Source organism: Sorghum bicolor, chromosome 4 (assembly GCF_000003195.3).
Source record: "Sorghum bicolor cultivar BTx623 chromosome 4, Sorghum_bicolor_NCBIv3, whole genome shotgun sequence".
NCBI classification, from domain to species: Eukaryota; Viridiplantae; Streptophyta; class Magnoliopsida; order Poales; family Poaceae; genus Sorghum; species Sorghum bicolor.
The window spans coordinates 46,974,604-46,985,546 of record NC_012873.2 but is presented as its reverse complement, the minus strand read 5'-3'; the positions used below and the strand labels follow the sequence as shown (position 1 = coordinate 46,985,546).

The window sequence follows — 10,943 nt, the reverse complement described above, 5'->3', positions numbered from 1 at the left end:
ATGAATGAGAATGATCTAAAACCCTAGGGTCCAACCCTCTTATATAGCCCGGTGGAATGATTCGTAGCCATTAGATCAATCCGATTTAGTTGGATAAAGATTATTAATTCTTAGAGGCGGTTTAGTCCATGATTCACGCCCTTAGCCTTGATTAGTTGAGGGGCGGGCGCCCTAGCCCTATGCCAGGTGGGTGTCCCTTGGCCAGGGGTCTTCCCGACTCTTCTAGACTCTTTTTCTTTGTACGTGGCATTCATATATTGTTTTTCTCTATGTAATCATGACATGTGGGCCCCTCTTGGTCATTTCGTGATCACCCCATGTAGAAATAGATATTCACCAAAACCTGTGGAATTCTATTAGATAAAACTTTATTCTATTGTTGGTAATTATTTTATTCCCTTCTTTCATTTTATTGTTGATATAAAAATGATACTTATCTACCATCAACACTCTTGTATGCCTAGTGACTTTACTAACTAGAATTGTTAGGATAGGTGGCTTGCAAACCCTCAACTAGAGTTAGAGCAAAAAGTTTCGCTTTGTTTTTCACTAACTTCTTGCTCTAGTGAGTTTGTAGAACCTTTTAATATGCTATTCACTCCATCTAGTCATATTAGGACCTTTCAGTTGTTGCCACCTAGACGGCTTCGAGCAGTGGAGGATCATTGGCACAAGTTGGTGATTATTCATTGACACAAGTTTGAGGGGCCAAAAACAACTCTCATTGAGCTACCTCACTTGTGGGTAGGTTCTTACGCTGTATAATTGTGTGGGTGAGGTTTGTGCTACACCTCTTAAGCACTGAACCACCAAGTGTTGGTCGACACAATGGGGACTAGTATGTCGGCAAGCACGTGAACCTCAGGAGAAAACTCATGTGTCTCAATTATGATTGATTGACATTCTCTCGGTGTTTAATTGGTTCATAACTTGGTGATTGGTTTGTCCTCTATGCGACGGTATAAAGATCAGATCCTCTCTATTTATATTCCCACAAAGTAGTGTAATTAGCTTTAGTTGCTAGCTTTGCCTTGTGTAGCTTAGTTCATTAGTGTAGCTTGTAGTGACATAGCTCTTTGTGTGCCTAGTGATCTTACTAACTAGAATTGTTGAATTAGGTGGCTTGCAAACTCTCTATTAGATCTAGAGCAAAGAAGTTTACTTTGTTATTTACTAACTCTTTATCCTAGTAAGTTTGTAGAAATTTTTTTCGGTTATTCACTCTCTCTAGTCTAGCCATATTTGGACATTTCAACAGTATATTATGTCATGCAACATTCCGGCTAGAAGATAATAAATCACTAGGAAAAACAAATTCCCACGCTCGAGAAACTCTATTTAGACTGGTATCAAATTAGACATTTCAACCAATAGACTAAAGAACAACTAACAGGATCGAACAGAGCTGAATACCGAAGTTAGTTTGAATATGGTGTTCTCCCTCCGACCCTAAATAAAATATTCCTGTAGTTGTTTTAAGTCAAATTTTTTAAATTTTAATTGAATTTCTAAGAAAAGTGTTAATATTTATAATGTTAAATTAGTATAATTAGATTTATTATAAAATATATTTTTATAAGATGCTCATTTTATGTCGTAGATATTGTTATTCTTTTTAAAGTTAGTCACTGGTATGGATTTTAGGAATTAATTTATTTGGGAACAGAGGAGTATCTATTGCTCAAAAATATAAACTATAAAAGAATAAAACTCTATGTAATAACTCTTAATGTCTCTATTTCGCTCTAAATTGTGGACGAGATCATCAATATTGTAATATACACTTTATCTTAGTATAAATTATTAATAGTTTTTTAACTATCCTGTGACTCGAGGACCCAGATATACCTTTTTATAAATCTAAACAAACTATTAGAACGTAAGTCTAGATGTAATTTTCACAAATATTTTTAGCAAACGAATAATATTTTTTCATAAAATTTCGATATAAATATCAGCGAAACAAACAGGTAGACTCGCACCATTATTTTTAATCCACGACAACCGCTAGGGGTCTCTATAAAATCTGAAAAACTTTGACCCAGCACGACACACGCGGGACAACATTAGATTTAGAAAATTTTGATCGAATTCAAATACCGGGTTTTTGTGTTTACCGACACTTGTGTATATCCAGGTCTAATAAGATCTTGTTTGTTTAGTTCCTACATTTTTTTAAAATTCTTCGTTACATCAAATTTTGGGATGTATACATAGAGCATTAAATATAAATAAAAAATAACTAATTATACGATTTGTCTATAATTTACAAGACAAATCTTCAGAGTCTAGTCAATTTATAGATGGATAATAATTAATAAGGTCTTGTTTAGTTCATCCTAAAAACTAAAATATTTTCAAGATTCCTCATCACATCGAATCTTGCGCTATATGCACCAGCGCCAGTTCGCCCGGGCAGCGGGCACACACTCTCGGTTCTCTCCCGTGCCCCTCGCGTGCGCTCTGTCGGTGTCTGGTAGCGACGGCTGTGCCGCCGCTGCCTCCCTACGCAGGTGCCTAGATCTCCATCTTCGGGACCTTCGCCGGCGACGAGCACCACTAGGTACGCCCACCCCTTTCCATTCCTGCCGTGCGAAACGGAGCACCCAAACCCAAGCTATCTAAATTCGAATCTGATCTGATTCAATTACAAGTGCAGTATACATGTATTATGCCTGCAAACTTTTTTTTTCTTTTTTTGCAAAAAAATATTGTGTATATACGTCCCTGGTGTGAGCTTGTACTGTACTGTGTGTGATCTGCAGTAATAATTGTAGTATTGAACCGTAGGTAGACCCAAAGCAAGGCGAGTTAGAGCACGCATCCATCAGTTTGCCCCCTTGGTACAGTCACATTTATATTGGTGCGATACTACTTTTCTCTCTCACCCCACATTTAATCCTCCTGTTCTGATGTTCAATTTGCAAAGCATAGACTGCATAGTACAATCATAACTGGACATTTACTTCCTTTGTTTTTTTTGGGTTGTGGAATGTTTAGATAGTATAAGCTCAATAAGCGGCATTGTTTGGTTTTGCTGGGGCATGGCAAAAAACCGCTTGCCATTTTGGACAACTGAGTATTGTTGCTGTAAGCTTATATAAAGCCCTAAAATACCTGTGTTTTTTTGACAAGTGAGTATTGTTGCTGTAAGCTTTGTGTCTTTGTTTTCTCACATTTTGTTTTGGAGAAATCTTGGAGGCAAGCGATGTGCTGCAGTCATATTCTCTTTTCTTTGGATTGTAGGCTTTTTTCCCTTTTCGTCCATATATTGCTATCCTCCAGAGCAGAAATGGGGGATGCATGTTTCTCGACACAGCTGATTGACGGTGATGGGGTCTTCAATGTTTCCGGATTGGATCATTTCATGAAGGAAGTTAAATTGGGTGAATGCGGGCTTTCATATGCTGTTGTATCGATAATGGGCCCACAAAGTAGTGGTACGGGTTTTCTCCTTTCCTTGTTCTTTTGATACTGTTTAATGAACACTTTCCTTCATCTGATTATATTGTTGGCTCCAACTTGTTCCAGGGAAGAGTACACTATTGAATCATCTTTTTGGCACGAATTTTAGGGAGATGGATGCTTTCAAAGGAAGGCATGTTCTTATTGTTTCATATTTATGTGTCTTTTCTTAAGGAACTTCTTGGCTTTTGTGGAGTCTATTCTTGTCTGTAACTTCGGTAACATTTTCTGAATTTTCAGGTCACAAACTACCAAAGGTATATGGTTAGCGAAGGCCCAAAACATTGAACCTTGCACCCTTGTAATGGATTTGGAAGGAACTGATGGAAGAGAGAGGGGAGAGGTAATGAAAACAAATATACTTTTAGATTTTGGTTTTAACTTTTGGGGTGGGGTGGGGTGCTAATAATTTGAACCAGTGTGCTAACACTTAGTAACCAGTATCACTTCTTCACAGGACCTTGTAGTGAGTAATGAGAATCACCCTGGAACCTGATTCCTGTCGGATTGATGTATACAAATCCAATGCCATATAACCGAACCTATTGCACCCCTGTTAGCCTTTAATTAAAAATAAGAAATTATGAACGGTGGATGTAGGAATGATCAATGCAGAAGTCACAATACAGTCGTCATTAAGCTCTAATGGGCAGAGCTGCCAAATTGTATTCTTGTGTACTAACCCTAACCTACCTTTTAAACGGTAACCAGCAAGGCCACCTGAATAATCATTAACTGGGTAATAACTGGGTTGTGTACGTTCAACATTAACTGGCTGATTATTTATGCTACCAGTCCTATTTTTAGAACACTAATTTCAGAACGTGCTTGCAGTGCCACATAAACTGCATTCCTAAAAGTCATTTGGGAATCTTCAATAAGGCATCCTATATTTACTTTCACTTTTTGAGCTAAGCCTGCAAGCTCTCCTCATTGATTTGAGTTTGTCTTATTATATTTTTTTTTGTGGAAGGACTCCAGCTTATTAGATAAGCCAAACAATGCACTGTCTGCTGCATCCTTGCTTCAGCTTATATGTGCACAAGCTGAAGATGTAATTGGTTCATACTGACCAATCTGATTGCTCATGGATGTCAGGATTAATGATTGTTGTTAGATTTTGTGTTCCAAAGCTTTTACTCCACATTGTGCCTGTATGACTTGTACTTCATCTATTTCATCTCAGGATGACACAGCCTTTGAGAAGCAAAGTGCGTTGTTTGCTTTGGCTGTTTCGGACATTGTGCTTATCAATATGTAAGTTTGTTCTGCTAAGTGATGGATGCAGGACCTATTGTTCCATTGTACTATTGAGCAAATTTGCCCCCTCCTCCCATAGGTGGTGTCATGACATTGGCAGAGAACAGGCTGCAAACAAACCTCTTTTGAAGACCGTTTTCCAGGTTACACTATTGAAACTAAAGTCTTGATTTTTGTATTTTATTTATCTATTACCCTTGAGTTGTCTGTGAGGCATTACATGTCCTCAGGAATTGTTTATCTTTGTAGGTCATGATGAGGTTGTTCAGTCCACGTAAAACAACATTATTATTTGTAATTCGTGACAAATCAAAGGTGAGGATCTGCTATTGCATATTAAGCTACTTAGAACTACTATTGGATACAGATCAACTGTTAACTTTCTTAGTTTTTCCCTTTCCAGTCTAGCTATGTCTACATAAAGTAATGACTGCTGTTTTTGTGTTTGACACAGACACCTCTTGAAAATCTTGAACCTATTCTAAGGGAAGACATTCATAAGGTATTCATTTGAGTATTTGTTGTGCCTGATGTTTCTTTGTTTTTTCAGTGTGCTGAGCTGTTTTTGTTATGCTGCAGATATGGGATACTGTTCCTAAACCCCATGCCCATAAAGAAACTCCACTCAGTGAATTTTTCAATGTAAAATTCTTAATCTAGTCTTTGTTCTCTTTGTGGATTATGGTGGAGTTACTGTCAATCCTACATCCAGGTAGAAGTTGTGGCTTTATCCAGTTATGAGGAAAAAGAAGAGTTATTCAAGGAGCAGGTTGGTGTAATCGTAAATTATTAAATACATTCCTATACTCCTAATCTCCCAAGCATTATGTCTAATAGTACATGATTTTTTGTGAAGGTTTCCAATTTAAGAGATAGATTTCAGCATTCCATTGCTCCTGGTGGACTTGCTGGAGATCGCCGCGGTGTTGTCCCAGCTTCAGGTTTTTCTTTTAGTTCACAGCAGTTTTGGAAGGTCATTAAGGAGAACAAAGACCTTGATCTACCCGCTCATAAAGTGAGTACCCTCTGCTATTCAAATTTGATCTATCAGCATCATGTATATTGATATGTCTTTCTATGCATTGATTCAGGTTATGGTGGCTACTGTACGTTGTGAGGAAATTGGTAATGAGAAACTTGCCAGTTTTACAGCTGATGAGGTGATTATAGACTTAAATTGCATATTATGCTTTGATACACGCTACAGAGATTGGATACACTGATCCTAAATTTTTGTATATGTTAAGGAATGGCAACAAGTTGAAGAGGCTGTTCAACATGGCTATGTACCTGGGTTTGGGAATAAACTCAGCAGCCTTCTTGACAGATGTTTATCTGAGTGAGTTCTTTAGCATTTATGAGTAATGTTATCTCTTATTCCTTTTTTGATATTCCCAAAGTTAAGAAAACACGATGACTGGTTCCTGCCATTACCGGTCAGACTAGCTGGTAGTGGGATCCTGAGCACTGTCAGTCTTTTCTAGTAGAGAGAGGCCAATTCTAGCCATTCTATCCAAGAGAGAAGTGTCTCATGGGCTCTCAATTGAACTCTAGGTTCTTTACTAATTACTTCAGAACAGTAGAGTCCAGGGGCATATCCTGGTTTTGGGACCCTGTATTACGGCGAGGGAGAGGACGAAGATGGTAGGGATGAGAGGTGGCCGGCAGCGGACGAGCTCGACGCCGGCGGATGGGAGGCGCTGTGATCGGCTGCTGATTAAGGGAACGACAACAGGGAGATAGGGAACAGGGACCTGGTGCCCAGGGGAGACTTAGGTCTCAATCCAGGCTTGATCTCATTAAAGGGAATAGTCCTAGCCTTATAGTCTTGGCTGATTACAAGATAGAAACAAATCTCCTTCTTTCTCTCTTTTTAAACAAACCCTCCCGGACCCTAGATCCTAATGGCACGGCTGAGCCCCCCTCAGCCACGCGCCTTCCGTTTCCTTTGGTAGGTGTTGCCTACCATAACACCCTGTCTATTCCTTTATTTTGTTAGGGGTAATGAACTTCTAGTGGTAATTGAATTGGATGTTGGCATAGGGACGAAACAGTCTGTAAAGCATGCCTTTTTCTTATTTATGAATTATCTAATTTTGTGTCCAAAGGGAATGCAAACATTGTTTGTTTCTTTGCATACATGGAAAAGAAGACATCATCTTGATGATTAACTTCTTTGATTGCAGGTATGACATGGAGGCTATATATTTTGATGATGGTGTCAGAACCTCAAAAAGACAACAACTTGAGTCTAAACTCTTGCAGGTTGCACCTTACTTTTTTTTTGGGTTGTAACACAGTTACCCATGTATAAAATAGTAGATGTTCCTTACCTCACTTCCTCATTTTTACTCCCCTTCATATAGATGTCCTAGCTACCTAGCATTTCGTATCTGTGTACAAATATGTGGCATTTTGGAACACGACAGTCTCCAAGAGGCAATTTGCTACTTCTCTATCACAACATTGTTAGTTAAAAATATATATAGTATGACGTTTTTTTGGCTATGGACATTAGTATTACTACCATTAGGTGAGTCAAGATACAACTGCTTACCTTTGTAGCCAAATTTTAAAATTCAACTGATTCTTGCCCAAAATGACATACATACACAGAGGGATTGATCACCAGTTGATGCAAGTATTTATTGTGTAGGCCTGTAGGGTATGGATCCGTCATTATTCTTACAGCACACTAGTTACCTGGAATTTAATGTGAGATCAAACATTGGTCTCATTTCTACTGATTACCCTATTTTCTGTAACTGATTGGTAGCAGAGTGAAATTCACTTTCTGCCTTGACTTTTGTTATTTCTTATAAGATGTTGCATGATCCCAGCTGAGTTTGTGATCACTATTTTGATCTCATATTCTCATGTGTTGCTTATGTTTTTTGTTGTTCTAACATGTTATTTTGGATGCCTTCATACTTACCCCTCTTTCATCTCGTCTAGCTTGTCAATCCTGCATACCAATCGCTTCTGGGTCATTTACGGACTAGAATTGTGGAAGAATTTAAGGAGTCCTTTGACAAGGCCCTCACAAAGGAGGGATTTGCTGTTGCAGCTCGTGATTGTACTCATACTTTCATAGAAAAGTTCGATAAAGGATCTGAAGGTACAGTTTCTGGAATGCTATGTATTAACTTCCTCATGATATCTTTAGGCTAGAAGTATGACTTAGTGACTTAAAAAAATTTCAAATTCAGAGTCCAAAACCATAACTTGAGCAGACCGGCCTTTCAACAAGCAGTAAGTATTCTAAAAGAGTCATCAACAGACAGCTAACCATTTAGCAGTAGTAAGTACTTGCTGCCATTTTCCTGTTCTCCATTTAAGTATGAAATTTTGACAAACAGACAGGTACATTTCTGGTTGTTCTGGTGAATTTACCAGCCAACTGCAGAGTAAAATAGACCTGCTGATAGGCTTACAATGAAACAATTGTGTATCTTCTGTTGGTGTTTTAGTTTATTAAAATTGATAGAGACACTATTGATTGTCTGATGTACTTAACAGCTGTCAAACACAACTTAATATTATGAGCTGCTACAGGACACAAACTTTTGAGTGGTCTCCTATGCAAAATAATGTAATTGTTCAGTTTTGAACTCACTCCTTTTCTACCTAAACGCATTTCTTGTTACATATGAGCTTAATTTTTGACAGATGCTGCTATTCAACAAGTGAAATGGGACCCCTCAAAAGTTAAGGATAAGCTTAAGTGTGACATTGAAGCACATGTGGCTTCAGTTCGTGCAGCAAAGTTATCTGAACTTTGTGCCAAATATGAGGTTGCTCCCTTCTTTGAATTTGTCTATTTATGTCATGGTCATAACACAGGCATAGAATCCTTATCTAATCTTAGAATGTTGTTTCAGGCACAACTTACGAAAGCTCTGGCAGAACCTGTTGAAGCCCTGCTAGATTCAGCCTGTGAAGATACCTGGCCAGCCATTAGAAAGCTGCTCCAACGTGAGACAAAAGCTGCTATTTCAGGTCTTGAATCTGCTCTTTCAGCTTTTGAACTCGATGAAGCAACTGAGAAGGAATTGCTTGTGAAACTGGAAAACCACGGAAGGAGTGTTGTGGAATCAAAAGCAAAAGAAGAGGCTGGAAGGGTCTTGATTCGTATGAAGGACAGGTGAGCTCCACTGCATATCCACAATACAATGACATATCTTCTGTATAAAGCTACATTGTAAAAGGAAAAACTTGCAGGTTCTCAACTCTATTCAGTCGTGATGCTGACTCAATGCCAAGGGTGTGGACAGGAAAGGAGGACATAAAAGCAATTACTAAAACTGCACGTTCAGCTGTAGGTCAAATGTCAGTACTATATATTTGAAAACATAAATGAATTATTGCAGTAGCTGAAAATTATTCTCTATTTTACTACAGTCCATGAAATTGCTTGCTACACTGGCTGCAATTCGGTTGGATGAGGATGGTGACGACATAGAAAACACTCTCAACCTTGCTCTTGTTGATACTTCAAGACCTGGAACTACTGATAGAAGTATTCAATCATTTGATCCACTTGCCTCCAGTTCGTGGGAAAAGGTAAGGAATATGCCACATTATGCTCTTCAGCTGAAGTCCTGAAGTAAAACTCTAGCTCTTAATATCTTTAGCACAATGTAGATGTTTTGGGGGCTGCTAATGGGATGCCATTAATGTGCAGGTTCCTGAGGAGAAAACTTTAATTAGCCCTGTCCAGTGCAAATCTTTGTGGAGGCAATTTAAAGCTGAAACAGAATATACAGTCACTCAGGCCATAGCTGCTCAGGTATCTCACAAGATCCATTTCTATGAGTGCTCATTGTGAGCGACAAAGAACTCTAGCGTCAATGATCTCAAATTCGTTTATTTTGTGCATTATTCTCTGGAAGTATTGACTGTCATCTCAACTTCAGTTTTAGCGTTTGTCATATATAAAAAGTAATAGATGCTAAACATGTATTGTTGCTTTCATCAGGAAGCAAATAAGAGGAACAACAACTGGCTACCACCTCCCTGGGCCCTTGCCGCAATGGCTATCCTCGGATTCAACGAATTTATGACATTGCTGAGGTATTTTATTCATACATTAACGTTGATTAAGGTATCTACAGTTTTGGCCTGAGTTCTGACTTGGATGGCAGGAATCCCCTGTACCTGGCTGTTATATTTGTCATCTTCCTTGTTGGGAAGGCCATTTGGGTACAGTTAGACATTGCCAGTGAATTCCAAAATGGCTTTGTGAGTATTTCATTTCAAACCGCAATTCTATTTTTCTATATTTTAGCCTCCTAAAGGTCTTGCAGACTGATATCGGTATGCTTGTAATGTTACACAGCTCCCAGCCATTCTTTCGCTGTCCACAAAGTTTGTTCCCACTATAATGAACATTTTGAAGAGATTAGCAGACGAGGGGCAAAGACCTGCAGCCTCAGACAGGCAACGAGAGATGGAGCTCCAACCAACGAATCGTTCATCGTACAGCAGTGTGACATCTGCAGGGTCGTCCAGCATAACTGCCACAGAGAATGGATCCGAATAGTCAAGCCCAGTGGCAAAATGATTTCTTACATCTGTGCTTTTTGGGTGAATGTCGATCGTAGCAGCTGAGGCAGCAGATGGAATTTGAACCTGCTAGTTCCTAGACCCCTGAATGGCAGGTAGATTCGGTTGGTAAGCTCAAATGAACCGGGTGTATATTTAAGGAATTTTGGGGCCGAGAGTTGTTTGTAGAACATTGTAACATAACTTCGTTTCGTTTTGCAGTAACATGTCTATATGATGGTTGTATAGAAGTTAGAGGCCAGGACCAGGAGGTAGGAGGCGGGGGCATCCGGATACTACAATATGTATACTCGGTCCATATAGTTGCCAGAAATGTGTAGATGTGTCAAAACTCAAAACTATATCAGCTTGCTTTGGAGAATTTGCGGTTGTTACCATTTTTTTTTTCTTCAGAAATCCTAGCTATTGACGATCTTCTGTATCCGAAATCTTCCATGCTTGGGCCTTGGGGAAGGACGCTGGCCGCGGCTGCAGAGGTCTGGGGAGACCCTGCTGTGCCGCAGAGGGGCAGTGGGTGGAGGCGGCGCGTCGGAGGAGGAAGATAAACAGAACGAAAAAAAAACGAGTGATCCGTCAGTGCTGGCAGTTGCGGGGTGGGTGGCGCCGGTGCATCGGGAGAAGAAAGAGAAAAAATTGGAGTGACGGATGGACAG

At 39.3% G+C, this 10,943-nt stretch overlaps 1 protein-coding gene across 4 annotated transcripts; it reads left to right on the top strand.

Moving 5' to 3' along the window:
• On the top strand, positions 2,407 to 10,686 carry LOC8084550 (protein ROOT HAIR DEFECTIVE 3). 4 transcript variants are annotated; one of them, XM_021459919.1, is made up of 25 exons: positions 2,408 to 2,563; positions 2,791 to 2,863; positions 3,001 to 3,134; positions 3,247 to 3,440; positions 3,532 to 3,598; positions 3,706 to 3,808; positions 4,652 to 4,722; positions 4,805 to 4,868; positions 4,975 to 5,040; positions 5,180 to 5,227; positions 5,305 to 5,367; positions 5,438 to 5,494; positions 5,582 to 5,740; positions 5,817 to 5,885; positions 5,973 to 6,064; positions 6,912 to 6,990; positions 7,681 to 7,843; positions 8,395 to 8,519; positions 8,607 to 8,869; positions 8,947 to 9,043; positions 9,127 to 9,288; positions 9,410 to 9,514; positions 9,704 to 9,798; positions 9,870 to 9,966; positions 10,064 to 10,686. In XM_021459919.1, the coding sequence occupies exons 4-25, from the start codon at positions 3,293 to 3,295 to the stop codon at positions 10,265 to 10,267; spliced, it is 2,397 nt and encodes a 798-aa protein (XP_021315594.1). In that variant the 5' UTR covers positions 2,408 to 2,563; positions 2,791 to 2,863; positions 3,001 to 3,134; positions 3,247 to 3,292; the 3' UTR covers positions 10,268 to 10,686. The 4 variants fall into 4 exon arrangements, 3 of the variants coding, with proteins under 3 accessions (XP_002453863.1, XP_021315594.1, XP_021315595.1); XR_002452487.1 differs by lacking the exons at positions 2,791 to 2,863; positions 3,001 to 3,134 and having other exon boundaries at positions 2,407 to 2,563; positions 10,064 to 10,398; positions 10,492 to 10,686; XM_021459920.1 differs by lacking the exon at positions 3,001 to 3,134.

What these genes read in the sequence shown, in the direction of transcription:
- LOC8084550 (XM_002453818.2), top strand. Translation starts at nt 3,293, where the DNA reads ATGGGGGATGCATGTTTCTCGACACAGCTGATTGACGGTGATGGGGTC. An exon ending in CTTGACAGATGTTTATCTGA is followed by an intron (nt 6,065 to 6,911) that starts GTGAGTTCTTTA and finishes CTTTGATTGCAG; the next exon opens with GTATGACATGGAGGCTATAT. An exon ending in GTTCGATAAAGGATCTGAAG is followed by an intron (nt 7,844 to 8,394) that starts GTACAGTTTCTG and finishes AATTTTTGACAG; the next exon opens with ATGCTGCTATTCAACAAGTG.